Genomic DNA, 21846 nt, shown 5'->3' with positions numbered 1-21846 from the left:
GGGTCTTCCAGGCCTAGGGTGGGGAACCACTGGCCTAAACGTTAGAGAAGTGGGCTTAGAACCAGAAGGCCATCAGTTCAATTCCCTCCATATAACTCCTACGTGTTTGGTGCTTCATAAGAGTAGCATCAATGACCAGGTTGGTCATGTTCAACGGAGAAGTAATCTCACTGCATAACTCAAGCTCAAATGTGGTGCTCCAATGTGTGTAATACACACTTTGAGAGAAGAGAGAAAGACTTATGCAATCTATTAATTTAAACTACCAGATACAGACAGCATCCCTATTAAGGAAACAAGATTTTTAACCAAAGCAATCAATTTTATCATACATGCACGCCTACTCTGAGCAGACCACAATCCCAAAAGGTCTAAAAGTCTGGTGAAAAATCTCCCTCAAATTATGAAGACAGTCTGACAAGCCAAAATCCAAAAAAACTACTCTAAACAAAGAACGGTTTAAAAGTCAATGCTGCAAACATTAATGCCCATTGTCTAAAGACTCCAATGACTTATGACCATTACAACAGCATTACACCTTCACTAGGTGAAGAAACTCAAAGGCAAGCGATGGATGGAAACCATTCACGTGCTTCTGTATCATATGAACACACAGCAAACAGACACATACATCGTCCTCCACAGACCCTAATCAACCTCTTCCAATATTTACATTCATGAGCAGACCTGCTTTTGCTGGACTCCCTAATAACGGTCCTTCGCTTTAATTAACATTCATGAGAGTGTAAGGTGCTCTGCCACAGACACACTCTCACTGCGGACTCACGCTGTATGTGAATGAGCTGCTTTGGCATCTTGAAGTCCCCTGGGTAGAGGGAGTCGTAGTAGGAGATGTTGCTTTCTGCTTCGGGCACGGGGATCACCATGTTGTCCCTCTTCTCCCCGTATACCTGCTGTGCTGAGATGGCCCGCTGGAGATGGTGTTCCTATTGAAGACAAAGAGAGGTTCAGGTGTATGCTTTGAGGATAGAGGTACTGTACATACTGATATCGCATCAGTGCAGACACTAGCAATTAGTGTAGCTGTTCATAATCTGTATTGCCAATCCTGCACATCAATATTCTGACCCAGTCTAAGAAAACACCTGTTAAACAATTGCAACAATACATAAAAATCCAGTTGGAAAAGTACAAAATGAACAAAAATCAACGCTTACTGTCTTTACACATATATATCGGTCTAAAACACACCTAGTAATCAAGTTCAGTAGAGTTGTGTTTTTCTACTACTTGTGTTTTCAAGTCTGCGGTAAACAATATGTTCCCTTGGCTCTGCAGCTATTCAAACAGGAGGAGCAATACATTATATAAATACCTTTCATATAACAATGCTTTCACGCTTACTCCATTTTACTCAGGACACAGAACCCTGCTTTTATCAAGAGGAACATTAAAAAGGGTAATACTATAAATGTGTTGGAGATGGATTGATGGGTCAGTTTGCATTGTTGCATTCCCATCACAGGTTCAAACCAGCCACCAAAATTTGATTAATCGCTACAGCATTCATCTAAATAAAAGGGTGGCATTATAAAATGACAGTTCTACAAGACATAACAGTCAACCTTCTGTAAAACAGTAACAAAAACTATGCTTAAGTCAAAAAGACGACTACTATACCGCTTAGTGCAGGAAAATGTTTTAGCTGACCAACAAGCATCTAGACTACCACTCTAATAAGATCTCCTCTAACTCCATCATGTTTCTGATGCTGGAAAGAAGACAGACCAGGAACTCCCTGATAATTTATTATTCCAACAACTGACCATTCATCTGAGCCAAAAATGTTTAACAATCTGAAAGCAATTAACAGGAACACTAATACTGGGTCAGGCTTCCCATTACTTTCAAAACATCCACAATTCTTTGCGGCATGGATTTCAAAAGATTTTGGAAACATTTATATGAATTTCTGGTCCATGTTGCGTCTCGCAATTTCTGCAAATTTTCACAGGAGCGCTTTCTTGCCGTAAATCTCCCGTTGTACCACATCTCAACAATGCTCTATTGGTTTCTGATCCACTGGCTGTGAAGGCTTTTGAAGAACACTAAATTAATTTATCATCTTTACGAAACCAGTTCAACATGGCTTCTGCATCAGCATACTGGCCATCAGAAGATTGATAAACTGTGGCCATGAAGGGATGCACATGGTCAGAAACAGTCAAACAGGCTGTGGCAGTTAAACGACGACTGATTGGCATCAATGTTCTCAAAGTAGGCCAAGAAAACATTGCCCAAACCATTACACCACATTCATCAGTCTGAAATGTTGACAACACAAGTTGCCAAACATTTAGAAAATAATGCATTTTACAACCAGACACAAAACAAGCGCTTCTTGTGATCAGCTGTGCACCACTGCCACAACCAGAACGCATTTCAATTTTAATAAATGGTTTAGCTGAATTCTCCCTATAGACTTTTTTTTTTTTTCCAGTCAGGTTTTAAATGCCACTTTGACCGTGTGAGGAGAGCTTGCACAAACACCTGGATAAAGCTTAATATAGCTGATAATCAATCCATAAACATATCCCTATACATCACCCACAATCTCCAGTCCAACCACATCAGTGACAGACTTGACAAGATAAGGACAGAACGTGCTGCATGTAATTAACTCCAAAATATTCTTGGCTCAAAGTCCTATGCAGCAACAGCAATAAATTTACCAAACGTTCAGACAGCTCCTGATTTCCCATGCTCATAAATAAGAATCCTTGGCTTCTGATTCAGACATTCATTATAAAGACCATCCAAGATTACACTGCAACCCATTAACAGTCTTTTTGAAAGGTTCCTGGAACCTTACTTTGAAAATCAGATGACGTTGGACAACAAGTCCACCTACTTAGACAGTGACATGGCAAGAGATTTTATTAAAACTTGCATACCTTTAACTGTTACGCATGGCATGGACCAGAACCACAAGAAGTGACTCTCAGTTTCTAGTTTTAGACCTTCAGACAATGAACCTAATAAACCTGGCTGGGCTGAACGGGGTCACATGACAAACTAAAACCAATTAGATACTTGGGAGATAGTGGAGTAGGGTCCAATGACAGCAAAAACACCACAATATTCAAAGCCATTTCAAGCAATCCACGATACGTATTGTGATACTGATAGAAACAAAATGCTGCTGTTAAAACTCCATATAATGAGTTTCCATTTCAAAACGTGTGCATCAAATTAAACTATTAACACTAATCAAATATGCAGTTGGCCAGTTCCAGCTCAGAAGACCATATTATTCAAAGAAAAACTTTCCAATACCTTGCCTGCATGCTCACACACTCCCGTTCTGACACACACATACTCGTGACTCAGATCTGAACTCTTTGCAGAATGCCCTTACATAAGGAAGCAATTAGCAGAGACCAGGGGCAGACTTCTTTTGGCACAGTCCTCTGAATAAAGCTAAACATTCAACACCAACCCTGCGGCAACTCATCTTGACTCACACACACGGACCGGGGAGGGGAGGGGAAGAAAGAAAAGATAGGAGTTAGTTCCCCCAACCATCCCCTCTACAATACAATCACTTTCTTGAGCCCATAAATTTTAACTTTATGGCATGACATGGGGGTGTTGCTGCATCATGTTTTAATACAGACTCCTATTATCTGAGACAAAACCCTTCTAGACCTTACAATAAACTTCCTGTTATAATTCCTATTTAACACTACAGCACTCGCAGAGATCCAACAATGAACGTATGTCACTGTAGTATTCATCACATATTTGGAAAATGGAGCTACTGATGTGAGGAATACTGTAATTACAACAGACAATTATAACAGACAACTGCCCAATGACTCCTAATAGCATAAACCTTTTTGTAAAAAAAAGAAAAGGTCAAAAAATCAATTAATATTGGTATCTATCACAAGGTATTAATTCATGATTACTGGTCCATAAAATCCACTTCAGTGCCGACCTACTCTGAAGAGGAAAGGTAATATTACATCGATAACTTGGGAGAAATGCACATGGAGCCAAACAGGAGGCTCAGACCTCTCATATCTTTGCTAATCAGCTGACTCTGTCTGCAGCTTTATGGGTGACACCGGTCTGCTGAACTGGCAGTAAACGCTGACTTAAGCTGCCCTCGGCCAAATGTTTACACTGTCTCTGCATTCCGGCTGGGAACCAGGGAAAAGCAGGTCAAATTCAATTGGAGCACTTCCATGACCTCTAGCCCAGACTAGACAGCAGAACACCATATAACATTTAGGCTACTCCTAAATAAAAGCTGTAAAGCACACAAGCAATCTAGGAGCGGACATGTACAAAATGAGCCGATGCTGTGAAATCCCTCAACATGCCAACCAGTTCAATTCCTCAAAATAGGTTCACCACAGATCATCTGAAAGTGACCTTAAGTACTGAACAGCAATAACAGCCTGAAGGATGACCAACTCATCAGCATAGTCATACACCTTTAGTTGGCTCAAATCTAATCACCCCATCCTCTTCTAACATTTGCTGGACAGACAACCATGTCCCTGTGTTAAATTTTTCAAGAAGCACCACATTTGCTTGAATTATGCATGCCCTCCTATAGCCGCCTTCAGTTAATTTTACCAGCACGTCCATTAAAATCATCCAACAACCTTGGCTGGGTATAAATTTCCCAGTGGACACCACGCCATTACCACCAGCACACTCATATTTGGAGTCATCCTGTGCACATATTTCCACATATTAAGGCTAATGTCACCTCATGCAAGTTAAAAGCAAGACCCAAACCTGTGTCCAATCTCATACGCAGGCAGATGTATTATCTGGCTGAACCGTTGACACCAGTATAGCTTTGCAATGAGCAGGACACAACACACTAAACCAGCCGCTTTATTTCACACCCACCATAAATAACGCTTAATTAAGGTATTTACACATACTCCATCATTTAACAGCTGTAGCTGAATCTCACAGCTTTAGATACATCCAGAGGCTAAAGAAATACTGCATGTGTATAATTTCACTTGCAAATCACATCGGCCTAATCAGAAGATTTTGGAGGTCAGAGGGTTCATGCTGTCACTATACATTTATCAGCCGAACGACTCGGGGCCCTGTGCAGCATTCTTCAGCTCCAGATGTACAGGAAAGTTCAACTCTGACCAGCACAACATACCATCAGTCAGGAGTAAAATCTCAAAGGGGGGGGAGAGAGAGAGAGAGAGAGAGAGAGAGAGAGAGAGAGAGAGAGAAAGGGAATGGAAAGAACTGCTCCACCGGCCTATTTTACTAATCAGCAATAAGTCAAGGTAGATCATTCACACTGTGCTCATATCCACTGTACATAGAACACACACACACAAAAAAAAAAGTTACGTAATCAACAGCCCGCCTGCAGGAACGTGCTGGGCGTAGGGGTGCCGACTGGTGCTTGTTTACATGTTTTGATCACAAAATGCACCTAATTTAGAAAGAATCAACAGAACGGCTGCTCTTCACAATGCACAGCTGTGCATCATGCAATATTTTGTTGCACTGCTACACATCTGATTGTAAGCAGCAATGGGCAATATGGCTCCTACACTGGTATGCATGACAGACACACCAGGACATTGATTTTAATCAGACAGTATATCTGTATTGAAGGCTCTCGAGCCAATATCAGCAGCAAAATTATGGATCAGGTGTCAGATGATGTAAACAAGATGAATCTGATATTCTTGCTGTGGGGTAGTAGAGTGTTGGAGCAGTCTGAGCAAAGCAGTCTGCCTTTAGAGGAGAAACATTTCTGCTAAACTTTGAAACTCTGAGCTTGGTGAACTGAAATTTAAAGTACTGGATCTTTACTCAACCTTTTGGGAATTTAGCAGGAAGGTAAAAGGGCCATGAGGCCTCTAGTGTCTCACATACTTTTAGGCCTTGCATTAACGCGTGAGCCGAGACGTGGACAGAACAAGGTACAGGTATGAATGGAATACAGTGTGTCTTGAGGACGTATTGTAATCAGATAACCCAAACCACATTCAGAGGGGACCACATTATTCTTGATATATCCCAGACAACAAAGCACAGTCCGCATTAACAGTCCCTGCCCCAGTGCAACAATACCATGTAATAGCTGCGAGACCACATTGTCCACCGGTTGCACGAGTTAGCTTAGCACACTACAATAGCAAAACAAACTAAATATCGCTGGTCATTTCAAACCAAACTTGTGCATCACCCAGGTTCAAGACCACTTAAAGGAGTCTTTCAGGTGTGCAAGACATTAGCAGAGTTGTAGTACTGAGGACAAATGAGCTTATTAACTTTGCAAACTGAAACCATGACTTGGTTAGGGTTATAATACTGAATCAAACAATAGCAGGGCTGTGTATTGGCAATAACCTGGGGATTTGACACGCACCAAAATACAATGATTACAACTGATATCAAGGCAAGACACTACATTGACCTTTTTTCACTGTTATTTTAGGATAACAGTCCGTTTAAGACACCATCATATGCAGAACATCTGAGTCAAAGGAAACATTTACTTTTCATCCAATCTGAACAGCTGGGCCTGAATACAAATATAATCTCGGCTCTCTAGCAGTCAGTTTCTAAACACAAAATAAACCACTGTCTGACACCAGTACTGCAAACAATCATGCTTCAATACGTCCACATTACAACTCTAATCAACACCACCCAGCACCAACTGTAAGCATTTTTATCCTTGGCCTGACCATGAGAACCCCTTAAAGCTGAAAGATAGGAAAGCCATCAGACACTTGCAGAGCCTGACAGCAAGGGCGTGGCAGTGGTCATAGTAAACAACACATGTGAGATGAGGTCAAGTGTTGTAACATCTCACCTTGACTAAAACAACAGACCAGTGAACCAAAAGGAGTAAAGGAAGAGCATGTTAATACACTAAAAGGCATCCAGTTAGGAACTTCCTGTTTTTGAACAGAGCATACGGACAAAATATTACGCAAGCCATCAACTGGCACCGTCTGCTTCCACGTTAACTTAACGGCCTACTTCCTCGTGCTTATTCAAATGAATCAATGTTTAGGAATAAACCCTGCATGTCCCCCAGTTACTACAGCTGGGTACAAAGGCTTAGAAGAGCGGTGGGCAATGCAGGCCAGAGTACAGCACAGTTTACTGGCTGTCCTGCTCCAATGGACCTACTAAACCTGCAGCTGACTATTAACAGGAGAGTTGAGTCAGGTGTGCTTGAGCAGGAAAAACACAAAAATGTCCTGACCTCCAGCACCAGAACTTCCCAACTTCCCCTGGTTTAAAGCATGAAGAGTAACCTCTCGCTTTATTGTAAATTAAGATAACTGGTAAATGTGAGACACATGACCAACATAGAAGTTTGTCAACATTGTGTTAAAGGTGTAATAAGGGCGACGTGTAATGCAGGGAGCTCTCAGTAGAGGAATTAGGCTTAAACTTTCAACAGGAGCTTTAAACTGTAATGTGTGACGACTGAATTTACAATCAAGTTATTTTATCGCGCCCTCCGGGGGTGGGGGGTGGGTGCTCAGCAGTCCAACAGCACGGACAGCTCCGTCACCGAGAGCAGGAGACGTTCTGAATATTAAACCCTGGTGGGAGAGTTTCATGTCAACACGATTGCGAAACTGCAAACCGTTTCTCAAGGGCTGATGTGAACCAATGTGTGTCCGTCTACCTGTATAATTTACAACCATGGCAATCCCACAAAACACACCTGAACACTTTCTAGCACATCCTTGTCAACTACCTCAGCCAATTCAGCCGTGCATATATTTAATACGCTGGGATCCAGAGGGGAACACTAACATGCAGTGCAGGTGTCCTTCGGCTCCGCTACAGTGAAGCGGGAGGCCCTGGGACTGGTTTATGGACAGTGGAAAGGGTCATAAGGGATTGAGAGAGCTTCTGATTCATTACGCTCCTGGGGGCAGTAACTGAAGCGCACACCCTCAGCTTTCTGCAAAACTTAGCCCAGCCTGGTTTGACTCTAGCCCAGTAAGCAAGTTAGTTCTCAGGAGTCTGAAATGATAGGACACTCAATTAGCCTGTCTAGAGTAGCTGCTCTCATGGCGGCATTAATGCAAACAACGCATAAAATATATGAGGACAGAGCTGGATGTGTAGAGCAGATTTCAAAGGCGACCAAATGACAAACTCAAGAGTTTCATCATGAAAACTAAAAACTGGTGACCTGTACACAGCAGTAAAGGGGTCTGTTCAAGCTCCACCGTGCAGCTTATAGCCATGATTACAACACCCATGCCTCCATTCCTGTCCTACAGAACCAGCATTTGCAGGGTTTACCTGATGACAGGAACCACATTAGAGCTTAGAGTCTCCTCATGTCCCCACAATCTTCTTATTCCCCCTCCAAAATGTGACTTGGACGGATTTCAGTGATGCACGTTATTATATTGAACCGTCCCATCCCAAAAAAGTGCCAGGCTCCCATCTCTACCAAGCTGGAGTCCTGGAGCCAAGGTGGGCGAACAAACTTCTACCGAGCATCATCTGACCAGCTGAATTAACCTGCTGCTTTCAAGCCGACCTTCTCCTCCAGCACCTAATTCAGCCCTAATCAGGCACTTATTGAAGGCCCGTGGTTGCACTCGTGTCCGGGTTTGATTTCTTAGACATTCAGAAACCGCTGAAGAGAGCGCGGTCTGCGCGGTGCGTCTGTACTGACTTCGGTATGGCAGCAGTACCCAGTTGGAGGCATCTTCGGACTCTAGACTGTCTCACTACTATTCGCAATAGCTAGGGAACATTGAGAGGACAGTGAAGCACTTCAGCGGGGCGCTTTGAGAGGGAGTGACTGCTAACCGCCATAAATGTGAGGAGCACAGCTGATCAGGCCCGGACCACCATGGTAAACAGGTACAGGTGTATCCTTCTTCTGAATGAAAGGGGTCCAGTGTACCCTGGCAGCCAAGCCAGGACCTTTATGAGTTAGATCAGGCATCCCTCACCTCACTACAGACAGCATTCCTGGTGCAGTAGGACTTCTGTCAACACACCAGTGAGTTTACCACATGTCCAGCCGACCTAGTGACACACTGTGGACACCAGGCCGCAGAGCAGGGTCTCGACTTAGCCCCGATCTCAGCTCCTCAAGTTCAGCACGTTCTCTCACTAACTGTGAAACACCACTGGGGGAGACACGCTGAAGTCTCCTATCTGACATGTTTTGAAAGCAGCGCAGGTAGTAAACCCGCCTCTGCCCGTGTGCACACGCTCGGGTAGCGCCTCCTGCCGGCTGCTGAGAGCCGCCGCAGCGCCGCAGCCCAACGACGAGCCCGGACACAAAATGGCGGCTTGGCAATGGTCACGTGACTCCTTTGTGTTTTGCACAGCGATTCCCAGGCGAACGAGCGGCTACAACACGAATATTTCTCCCAAAATCGCAAGGTAGCGCGTTTATATCCGCGTACGGGCCGAAATATTGGGCGCAGCGCACACGACCGCTGCACTTTACCGAGGGGAAAGAAAACGGAGCGGCCGCCATTTTGTGCAAACCTGCGCAGGCGATAGCAGGGCGCTGCTCGCGCTGAAAAACAAAGTACAAGATGCGGGTAAACGCGTCTACCGCGCCGCCAAACGTACCGATTCCTCCTCCTTTTCCATCCCCGTCGGCATCTGCGGCACTGCCCGGTTGATGGAGGCATATTCGTGCAGGTCCGGCAAGTCCTCGCAGCGGAAGACGGGAAGGGGCTTGGCGGCGTCCAGCGCCCGCGCCCGAAACGACAACTTACTCATTTTTATACTGAAAGATGGAGCATAAATGTACCAGGTCCCCTTAGATTCACTAACGAGCCCGTTAACGCTCTCATTGAGGAGTCTGTGGCGGTGAGCAGAGTCGTTCGTTGGGTTTACTTCAGCGAGAAGCTGGGAGCCGGGCGGGCCCGGGTCCTGGTCGCTCTCTCGGTTGCTCTGTGTTCGCCCGTAGACCCGCTCTGGATCCTGCTTCAGCACGCCATGGCCAACATGGCGGACATTAAAAACTCTTTAACTCTCGGTTTGCTTCCTGCGGCCCGACCCCCCTCCATCTCCTCCTCCCCTCCCCCCGCACACACCAGCCATTCGCACTCGGGGTAGCGCGCGTGCGCGCCCAGAGGGGCGGAGGACATGGGGGATGGGGAGAAACACACACACACACACACACACACACACACACACACACACACACACACACACACACACACACACACACACAACCGTTTGTTTTTATGACTATGTGGGGTCATAAATATTACGTGTAGATAAGCATTTATAACATAAATAAATAAATAAAAATAAGATGATTTACACACACACACTTGTGTGTGTACACGAATAAGTGTGTAATTATATATATTTGTGTGTATGCATGCATATATATGCATATATATATACACACACACACACACACACACACGTTTGTGTACATTTACTTATTGCATTAGAAGTAAATCATCATTCAATCATTATTTATTTTTGTTATGGCCCCACATATTCCACCCCATTTAAAAAATAAATAAATAAAAATAAAATTAATAAAATTATATATATATATATATATATATATATATATATCTTATGTCTAAATTTCATGATGAACGTACCACTATTAAATTTTTTTTAACCTGGACTTTTTCCAGTAAAGTTCCTATTTTGGAGATGCAATGTTGTTTACACACACACACACACACACACACACACACACACACACACACACACACACACACACACACACACACACACACACTTGTTTTCCCGGTTTTACTCTGCTGACATTTCTGTCCTGAAAATGTACAAAACCACCCGAGCGGTCACTCAGTTGACCTAGTCCCAGCTGTTTGCCGCTGCACAGAAACCATTTCTGCAACACATCACTGGATTGGGTATCCTTTAAATGTTTCATACCCATAGCTTTACTACAGTCTTGATTCCTGAACAACACACCAATTAAATGGCTTATTTTGCTTTTAAATGAACATATTTCACAAATAAGAAAAACATAAAAATGTAAATACATGCTGTGTTTCTTTATAAACGCTGAGGAGGCTGACCACTAAAACTTAGTACTTACTGAATGACAGATTTGCGACTCAAACAGTTTGCTTGGCACCACAAAAGGTACTGAATTTCAGGGTGCACTGAAAACTCAGTTATGTCCTACTGTAGTGTGAGACGAGCATTTAAAAGAGATGTGGGGTTATTGATGTGATGCTACTCATGCACTATGGTGACGGGACTGTTTATCTGGAATTAAGCACTGATTACAGGCCGCTTGTGTTGGGAAACGCCTCCCTCTGCTGGAAACGCATGGAAAGGCCTCACGGGCATCAGGCACTGCTCTAATTTTCTTTGGAATTGTGGAAACATAAACCTGCTTTTTCCTAACGTCCCACATTACATTAAAAATAAATCTTTATAACAGGAGGTGAGCAACAGTGGATGTTACTCCAGACGCTCCAGATCTAACTGGTGAAATGTGATGTTCAGGTATGTATGAACTCAGCCACAAGGACATAATCCATGTTGCGGAATGTGTTTATAAACCAAACAGGCAGTATTACTGGTACATCACACATAACCATCACTTTAGAGGAGAAAGAAGATATAGGACGGCCTACAGATACAGGCAATATGTTGCAATATGCAGAATACCTTAAACCTAAGGAAACACCTTGTCCATATTTCACTCCTCCAATCTAAGCACTGCATTAATTGTCTGCTTGGGTGTGTGTATATATATATATATATATATATATATATATATATATATATATATATATATATATATATATATATATATATATAAATAATATATATAATATGCATAATTATATACATATAATATATTTTTTCTGATATCATGTTTTAATGGGAACTGCTTATGTGATTTTTGAGGAAAGTAAAATCTTATATAATAGTGTGTGTGTGTGTGTGTGTGTGTGTGTGTATATTTATGTATGTGTATGTATATATATATATTAAAAAGTCAGTGATGCAACATCTCATTATATTAATAATGCACTTCACATCTCCAGGACTGGACTAAAATAAGTGATATTGGGCAGATTAAATCTGCCTCTGGATCAGTCATGAAAAATGAGCACAGTGCAGATTTTCCTTCTGTAGTAGTTTAAAAAAAAAAAAAAAAAAAAAAAAAAAAAAAGCTGTGACGTGTTTGATATAACGACATTGCATCGGACACTGCATATCCTGCAATGTGACTACAGCGCATTAGAGCTTAGATCGGGACCAAAAAAACTGTCATTATGAGCCAGAGCCAGATGAAAACCTGGCATTTTTTTAGTAAGTAGACCTGACCTTTAATTCTGAGTTGTCTGAATGACCGGAATCTGTTCAGAATGATGTTAAGGTGAAGTATAAGGTGGAGAAGTTGAGGAGCTCACGTGTGGGCACTGCGTGGGCCGGTGCTCAATGATAACATTCTAACTTGTGTGACCTGTTATGATCACAGTGTGATTTCTTAATTTGCTATATTGTGATCATCACACCATAGCTTTATATAAAATAAATAAATAGCATAAAAAAACCCTAAGCCTACATAGCAGACCATTTTCTCAGGCAGAGAATCTAAACTGCTCAGGCACACACAGCGATGGTGATGCTAAATTGATATATTGTGCAGCCCTAATTGAAATGTTTAGAAAAATTGTTTATGGTTTCTGAAAATTCATAAAGATGACACAAAGGTGGCACATTTGCACAGTATAGTCACAGCCTTGTTCACAGCATGTGTTGGATACAAAGGAGGTATCTGAATCTTTAGTAGGTTTTAATATAGCATGGCTGACATCCAGCCAGTGGCGATGGATGGAGCAGGAAGTCATCCTTTTAATGAGGGCTGAAGGTGTTGTCCCATCACTGCTAGTAGTTCTGGGAGGATGTAATGCCAGACTAGACATCGGTTTTAGCAACGTCTAGGCTGCAAACGTTTATCCTTTAATCAACCAACCAACCAACCAAGCTCTTCACCTCATTTTAGTGCTAAAACTGCTGCAGACATATTTATCAATAACATAGCAACCCCCTGGGACACCATAACGACCAGTGAGAACCATTTCCCACATCTGAGATCTCTCGTTGCAGATATATGTAATTTACTCAGGACTGTGTACCAGTAGTTAAAGGTGCTACATCTTGAGGAAAGTCGCGTAATCAGATTACCCAGAATCAAAGTCATAAGAAATGCAGACACGAATGAAAAGCAGGCCGTGCAACGTTCAACTCACCTTTAAGCTTCTGTGCCATACTGTAGACAGAGGCGTGTAAAACAGTATCCAAATTATCCATTAGTCTAGATCCTCTGAGGCCTGCAGGGTGAATGAAATTGTAGACGTCATTAGTGGTGTGTAATATGGCATAGCCTAAATCTAACACTTACACTATATGGACAAAAGTATTGGGACAGTTGCTCATTCATTTCGTCCAAAATCAAAGATATTTAAAATAAAAAGCAAGTCACTGTCTCTACTGTCCAGGGAAGGCTTTCTACTAGATTTTTGAGCAATGCTCAAATCATGAGGATTTGATTGCATTCAGCAACAAGTGTGTTAGTATGGCCAGAATGTTGGATGATCACCAACCCAACTCAGCCCAAAAGTATTGGGTGGCACACCATCATTGCAGAGGACACAGTTTCACCACCCCACAGCTTAACCTTAACTTCATGTAAAAGTGCTTCCCCAGATTAGAGGATGTTCAAACTCACATGCTCCATTACAAACATGGAACATGTTCTCTATGGAACCATTGCTTGAGGAACTCTTTGTAGCACCATTATTTTTAAGAGCATATAATGACCATCATTCCAGCGTTTTACACACTGTATGACACTAAATCCAATCAAACAGAAATCATCCTTCTTTCTTTGTAATGAAACATTACAAGTACCCAGAAAATGCTCATAAAATAGTACTGCAACATCATTTTTCACTATAATAAAACACTATACTGATAAAATACTGCCACATTGCCCGCTCCTAGGCTGCATGTTAGGTTAGTATTAGACATCTGCCTGCACAGGCTGCATTTAAGACCCATCCTGAGTGCAACAGGATAAATGTCCTATGTAGTTGGACTTTAAGGACAAAGCTAGAAAAAACAAAAAGTGAGTTTTAGTAAAAAAGCAACGACATGTAAACAGGCAAGTGCCCATTTTGTCCCGGAGACAGATGCGAGTGTGATTCACAGTGCTGGAGCTGTGGACATTTCCAGACTTGGGCTGAGCCCTAAGCCGGTTGCTAATTACAGCATGAACCGCAAAGGCTGAAGAACGTGCCACTAAAACTCATGCCAAGAGCATTATGCTGTAACCTGACTGAGCAGCTCATTAAAAATGAACATGGGTTATAATAAATCATCAGTTAGACAGATTCGGTAATGTGTTCATGGTGTGGCCTAATCTCACCAAAACTGGGAATTAGCCAGAAGAAGAGTAAAGATAGTAATATTTAAATAGGTATAATTACAGTAATTTAAAGCAGCATTATGCAAAAACTGGTATTTCTTGCTCCTGGGCTCCCCCTACAGTCAGTACAGTACAGTGTAATTCATGCTCTAATCCATCACTAAAGGAAACTATTTTCATGTGCATTTTATAAGCTGATGAAGGGATACAGCACTGGCACAGAAAGTAAAAGAAGCATGTGGGTGGTGGCGATAGAGCAATATTACAGAGCTTTACACATGAATATGACTCGGGTTAGGCAGTGTTAGCCAGCTCTCGCAAGCTTATCCTGCCTGCCAGAGTTATATACTGCAGTTTCTTCCACGCCAAGTGTCTAAGCTAAAGGTATCTTTGAACTATTAGTCTATTCTAACTAGCTAAGGTTTTCTTGGGTAAATAGCAAAGCACTTTGTAAGTCGCTCTGGATAAGAGCGTCTGCTAAATGCCGTAAATGTAAATGTAAGTCCAGAGTAGCATCGATAGTGGTGCTACACTCGCTATTACAGGTCACTGGAGCATCAACATGATGTTGAAACTGCTATTTTAAGGTTAAAATAATACAAGATGTTGCATTTATAAATGCAGAAATGGGCATTAGAGGCTGATTGACTTCACCATTTTGCTTACTGCAATTTAGCAAGTCGTCAGTGTGTTTTAGGTCTTACTGTTGTACTCTTGCATGTATACTGGATTATATATAGTTAAGCATACACTAATTTTACTCCACACTGAGTCTAGACCAGTTCTTTCATTTTCCTACTTTCACAAACTAAGCCAAACTAAATATAATTCCATCCAAAAAATCTGATTACAATGCATAAAACCGGGATACATATGGAAAGGCTTGAAGATATAAGTTTGTGATTCAGGTCATGACCATAATAATTTAATGAAATGCAGTTTCTCAGTTGTTTAAATATGCTTGAAAATGAACATTAACACGTTACTTTTACCCATCATGTAGGCCTTGTGAAACTACTGAGGGCAATTGGAAATAATGAGGAGAAACTGGTTAACTGTTCAAGTGACTTTGATAGATCAGTCTGAAGGGTGTATCGGGCAGTGTTAAAGCGTGGAATGACCCAGATGGACCCTAAACCTAAACTAAACAGCCAGAAAATCTTGGCAAAGCTTGGTAAATCAATGTCGTTTCACTAACAGTCTTGTTCTAGGAAGGTTTGAGCTCAAGCTGTTGGCAGTGGTTTTTCATTAAAAGCTTTTAGTAAAATGTCTGGACGGACTAAATTCACTGTTAAAATCACTACACATGTTCCCAATATCTGTTCGACTAATGCTTACCTGTAGTTCAGTAAAACAGCTTAACATGACGATTAAAAATAACCAAATAAAGACCAAGGACTCAGACTGACTTCAGATTGTTCAGGTTCGAGTGTTTAGTGAACTTGGCTATTAGCTACTAATAACTACCTTACAAACGTAGCGTGAGACGGTTCCCTGCTAAGCTATTGGGTAATGTCTGTTAGCTCTCTGCAGTTTAATACACACTATACTTATAAATACACCATATTGCCAAAAGTATTCGCTCGCCCATGAACTTGAGCGACATCCCATTTTTAATCCATTGGGTTTAATATGATGTTGGGCCTCCTTTTGCTACTATAACGGCTTCAAATCTTCTGGAAAGGCTTTCCACAAGCTTTAGGAGTGCGTTTATGGGAATGTTTGACCATTCTTCTAGTACTTCCACCTTATTATAATACCACCCACAGCTGACTGTGGGATATTTAGTAGCAAGGAAATTCCACAACTGGACTTTTATTTACTGAGCTCGTTTGTAGAAGCAGTCTGAAAGCCTAGCTGCTTGGTTTTATACACCTGTGGGCATGGAATTGATTGAAAACACCTGAATTCAGTGATTTGGATGGGGGAGTGAATACTGTTGGCAGCGTAGAGTATATAAATACTAATCTTTTAAATATATGGGAATTGATCGATAAACATTTTAACTGCAATGCCCACAGTGCGACTGCAGAGGCACGCTAACTGATCCACATTACTACTAAAACAATATTAAGTCCATTAAATATGGCACAGTTCATCCATTAAAACGGGAACTTTTACCTCGGGTCTACAGAAGCAGGTTAAGCATTTAGGCCACAGACCAGAGCTGCACGATAATTACATATTACACCACGGCCTAAGACTTATGTAACTTTCTGTATTCTCTGTTTTTATTAGGCTCTTTTTTATATTATTTATGTCTCTGCACTATATTAGTGTTTTCTTTTATTTTTATTTGTATGATTTTCCTATTATTACGATCACATCCGTGCTGTTGTGATGTGTGACTTTCCTCTGGGATTAATAAAGTGATCTATTTCTCTATCTGATCCTTTTTACACCCCCCCCCCCCCCCCAAACCCCCCCTCCCTCCCTCCCTCCCTCCCACTCCCAAACCCTTCCTAAACCCTAATGTCTCTTCTTGGAAAATAAAATATGGGCCACAACACAATAAACCCTTTAGAGAAGTCTAGAGAAACTCCAGGAAGTCTCCCTCAGCCTCCCTTCTGCATCCCAGACCGTGTGACTCCATATATCCAAAATCGACCCCCACCCTCACCCCCACCCCCACCCCCACCCTCACCCCCTCTCTCACCGCATCTAAGAAAACTGGGGCATAAACGGAGATGCCACAGCTCAGAGGGCATTGCTCTGTTGTCGCAGGCCGACGACCAGAGATTAAACCGGCCAGCCCAGCGCTAATGTGGCAGGGCAGGAGCAGGCTGGCCGTGAATGAGGTCATCTCCATTAGCACGAAGCGATCGGCTCGAGGGAACCGTGCAAACGACCAATCACAGCGAAGCCCCGGCCGCTAGTCCCGCCCACGAGCGCCAGTCAGAGACTGTACCAGCTGCGGCTCGACTGAAGGGGCAAACCCCTGACATTATTCAACAGGGCACACGGCAAGCCCACTGAAGTAGCTAGTGCTTTTAGTGCCTTTTAAGCTCACATGATTAACAGCCGGCCCTTCCTCCCTCGGCTGTAGGCGCTGGGGTTAGCGAGCCGCTGGTCTCGCCGCTGCGTCTGGTCGTCATAGCGCTCAGATCTCGGCGGCGTCCCCGCCTAGTCTGCTCTGCCCTGGCGGTTAGCGCTTAGCGCTTAGCCAGCCAGCGACATACGACCACCAACCTCACGATTAGCCCGTTTAAAGACACGAATCCACTTAGGAAACCCTCTGCTTTCCTTTGAAAACTGCGCTGTAACGCGACCGAGGAGTCCGGAGAGTGTCCAGCCCTCCTGCTGGTGAACACCGAGGAAGTTTGTCGGGCTCGGCTCGAAATGAAGCCACTGCCGGAAAAGTGAGAGCAGCTCACTGCTGAGCGGCATTTCCCCACCTTATCTACACCCAAAATACAGCGCGCCTCTTTTAACACCGCCTGTTAAAGGTTTTGACATATTTGGGGTTAAAGGTTGGTCACTTTTAGCTCGTTAGGTCAAACATTTGTGGAGAAAATCGAAGGTTACAGCGACACTCCGGCCCCTGACAACAACTCGGCTCGCTTAACTAGCTACGTTTGGCTCAACTGCTGAGCCCTGACCCCATTTCCTGACCGAGAGCTACACAGTTCAGCCTGAACGTGGACGACAAATTCCCCCAACAACCAGAACTTATATCGGTTATTTTCTTTGTGAAAAGAGCAACTTACCAGTTTAACCACTAGGGCGGACGCGGACGGGGTGGCAATTGTGTTGAACATGACAGGCTAAAGCTACACAACCGTGTGAAGGCTGCATAGTTGGAGCTGCGAGACAACAAAACGCTCCGCAGCGAAAACCACCTCAGAGTGTCTCCGGAAGCCCGCATGATCCGTATTCGACGGTGATCGGTTGTCGGGAAAGAAACAAGCCACATCCAGATCGGGTTTCGCCAAGTAAACTGTCGACAAAAGTAGCTAAAGGCGTTTTTTCTGATCATCACAGCTGACCGACTCATCGTCCGAGATCGGGCCGCGTCCCAATATGCGTACATGGTTCCTAACTAGAGCGTTCAGCTAGTGCGGGGAGTTGCAGCGCGCCCATTGGACGACCCGGCGTCACTGTACTATCTAGGCGTTCTGGTTAGGGCTCAAGCACACATATTGGGACGTGACCAGGGGGTTAACAACTTTGCACTGACGATTAAACGCGTCCTGATTGGTCGGCGAGTGGCACCAATCACCTGTGGAGAGTGAGCAACAGCAACACAAGGCAAGGACGGTCGCCTACAGATCCGGTTGTGTTAAAAACAGAATCCTTGAAGAAAGTAAAATAAGTAAAACAACAACAACAACATAATAAAAATAATAATGGAGGTCTTTTTAAGAAACGAATGACACAATGTCTGTCGCAATGAGATGTTGAGCACTGGAGTGTATATATTCCTTTTTTATTGAGGAAATCCAGCCAAATAATTTAGGTAGTCATGTATATTTGCAGACTGGCTCTTATATTTTTGTGTATTAGTGTTGTGTTAAAGGCAGACAATAAATACAGCCCTCTCTTCATCACCTGACAGATAAATATTCCCAGATTTATAATCGATCATTTTGTACACGTCATACACTGTTGGCTAATTTTGATAGGTAAGCTTCTAAACATCAATACACCATCACCGTTTTATTGTGCATTATTTATTATAATTATATATATATATATATATATATATATATATATATATATATATATATATATATATATCAAAAGAAGAGCTACCTACTTTGAGCTAACAATGAGTAGCCCTTACATACAATTACTAGGCCCCGAACTTGTCAGCACAAACCTTTAGCACTTAAATAAATAACAATAAATAAATAAATCTATAAATATATATTTTACAACAGAATATAACATCTCACCAAATAATGCATTCAAGCAGAATAATTTCAGCCTAAAGGTGTACGCTGTTGGTGTATCTTTTCCACAATACATAATCACAACCATTAGCTTGAGACATAGATAAAATACAGATAGAACCACGGCCCATATTCTGCAGATTTTTTGACATCACCTGAGCCCTTTAAAGATTCTGATATATTTTTGGCGATCAGAAGAGACCATCATCTATGCACATGCTTATTCAGTATATTATTCAGCATATTTTTTCATTCTTATTCTTCATTACTACAATAATCTTCTGACCTCTCAAACTGTAATTTCCCATAATGCTGTTTAGAGCTCACACAGTATCACTTCGCTTAATATTAACATCTATTAGTAATATATCCAAACTACTTGGACACTCTGGCCAGCGGTGGTGCTATGATTGGTCTCAGTGGGCCAATCCCACCCAGTTTTATTTTAAATATATTAAAAATACATATGAAATATGTGAGCTATTCCAAATTCTGTTTTCGCCATAGACAAATCAAAACCCATGTTTAACTAATGACCATAATTCTGAGGGGTCTGCTATGCCACAATCATAGACGGTGAAATAATAATATGTATATATTGTAAAAAAATATGTATATGCACTACATTTACATAAAATAGAAAATAAGTATTTACAGCAATGTGCAATTAAGAGATATGTTAAGTGTAAGACAGTTGTAAAGTGTAAAGTGCAACACTGAGGCTCCAACACAGCAACAAACATCGTTTTTGGCTTAAAAACCTTCATAATTCTTCAAAAATTCTTCATAAATGTGGGAAGGACCATATATATAAATATGCACGCTGGAAGCTCATAAACGCAGCGTGTTATCATGAAAGTAGCTGAGCAAATAATAAAATATAATAATAACACAAATAAAAAATAAATAAAAACACAAAAACTTCAGCTATTGTATCTCATTAGGATCTGATTATGCTTTTTCCCCAGGTTAATGATCTGTTGAGGATTATGCCATAAATTATAGAAATATTAACAGGATATTAATGTCATGTTGACAACTATGTAAGTTTTATGTGTTGTGATCAGCTTCTCCCACTGCAGTTTATGATTTGTGCCTCTACTCTTTTGCATGATAGATGAATATGATTTCACACAGCGTGAGTGTTGTGCTCTTTTAGACTAGATTTGTTACAGATTCATTCATTTTGCTGGATGAGAACCGGAAAAACATTTACTGCTGATATCGGTCCAATACCGACACCCGTCAGGAGGTGTTCCAGAGACGACACCGTTTCTCCTGGCACTGTTAGTGCGTGCAGGTTGTTCTGTGTACTCTGTGTTCACTTACATATGGATATATTTATAGATATATATATACAAACACAGTCATCAGTATGGCTTAAATAAGTGTCAATAGAAATGCTACATGTACAGTATGGGTTCAGTCTCAGGCACTGCAGTCCTCTGTATTCTGGAGCAGTCCTCAGATACAGTGGTGCTGTCTACAGTAAGTGATTGTTGCTGTGTTATGCAATGCTCTCTCTCTGGGGAGACTAGCGCTCTAGCTTGCTTCCTGCTCTCCCCTCCCCCTCTGTCTCTGTCTCTCTCTCTACTTGTCCCTCCCTTTCCTTGCCACCTCGCTGTCTGGAAGTCTCTGTTTTAGTTTTGTCCAGCCATTCTCTCATTTTCGCCACACCATTACCACCCACTCGCCCACCCCCCCAACCATTTCTCCCCCCCTTCCGTCCCACTACTTGTCTCCTGCACCTGTCCCCCCCACCTGTCCCCTGCATAGAATCATCTGTATGCTTGTACTCGTAAAGTGGGTCAGTCCTGTATGCTTTCAGTTCAGTCCTGCAACACACGTGAGAGAGAGCGAGAGTGATGATTAGCACGAGATCTTTGAGGCCTATAATATATGTAGGTCTGTATAAATCCAGCTGGAACGTCTAGTAGACCTGAGAACATGCCACAATAACCAGCTCTGTCATGCCAATGCTATTAGGTTGAGTAGCAAACACACTGATAGGCCTTCACTCTTTCCACAGGATACAATACTGAAGAGTCACATGACTGCAGTGTAATTTTCCATTTGTGCACCACCTTGTGATCAACAGAGGAAGTGCACAGCTTCAGGTTGGCTGGCCTTCACTATCTACCTAAAGCCATGTTCTTGAAAACTTGTGAGATATGATTCCCACCAGTTCTGCATAATAATATGATAAAAAAACAACACTATTTGATTTCATTGGATCTTTCTTAAATATTTTACCTTGGTTACACTGTAGTGAAGTAATAGGGAACACATCCCTAAAACTCTCAGGTGTGCTATGACCTCTAGGTGGCAGTGTTGCATGGTAATATGAAGACTTTTCTCTATGTATTGTATAAGCACATGCATTTAGTCTAGAATGTGAACTTATAACTAGCTGTTCTGACCACTAGTGCTGAATCTCTGAACTACCTATGTGTTCTAGTCAGGACGTGAATGCATATCAGAAACTCCAGAAGCCACAAAATGCTTACATGTAGTGTGACCTGTCACATTAGATAG

The 21846-nt window shown here is 42.2% G+C and overlaps 2 protein-coding genes across 4 annotated transcripts in view; both read right to left on the bottom strand.

Moving 5' to 3' along the window:
- The window catches only part of epc1a (enhancer of polycomb homolog 1 (Drosophila) a), a 29173-nt gene extending 10770 nt beyond the window's left edge, over positions 1 to 18403 (bottom strand). Inside the window, exons 1-3 of one of the 3 annotated variants that reach the window (XM_072667092.1) lie at positions 18127 to 18403; positions 13242 to 13322; positions 788 to 947 (exon numbers count right to left, since the gene is read on the bottom strand). In XM_072667092.1, the coding sequence (XP_072523193.1) occupies positions 788 to 887 (100 nt within the window). In that variant the 5' untranslated portion in view covers positions 888 to 947; positions 13242 to 13322; positions 18127 to 18403. Of the gene's footprint in view, positions 1 to 787; positions 948 to 9600; positions 10031 to 13241; positions 13323 to 18126 lie in introns of those variants that run through there. The other 2 variants (XM_072667091.1, XM_072667090.1) reach the window with 2 other exon arrangements.
- kif5bb (kinesin family member 5B, b) overlaps positions 1 to 21846 on the bottom strand; it is a 171945-nt gene that overhangs the window by 69858 nt on the left and 80241 nt on the right. The window lies entirely within an intron of this gene.

Source organism: Salminus brasiliensis, chromosome 22 (genome assembly GCF_030463535.1).
Source record: "Salminus brasiliensis chromosome 22, fSalBra1.hap2, whole genome shotgun sequence".
NCBI lineage: Eukaryota > Metazoa > Chordata > Actinopteri > Characiformes > Bryconidae > Salminus > Salminus brasiliensis.
Note: the sequence above shows the minus strand (reverse complement) of the source record. Positions and strands in the feature narration are given on the sequence as shown.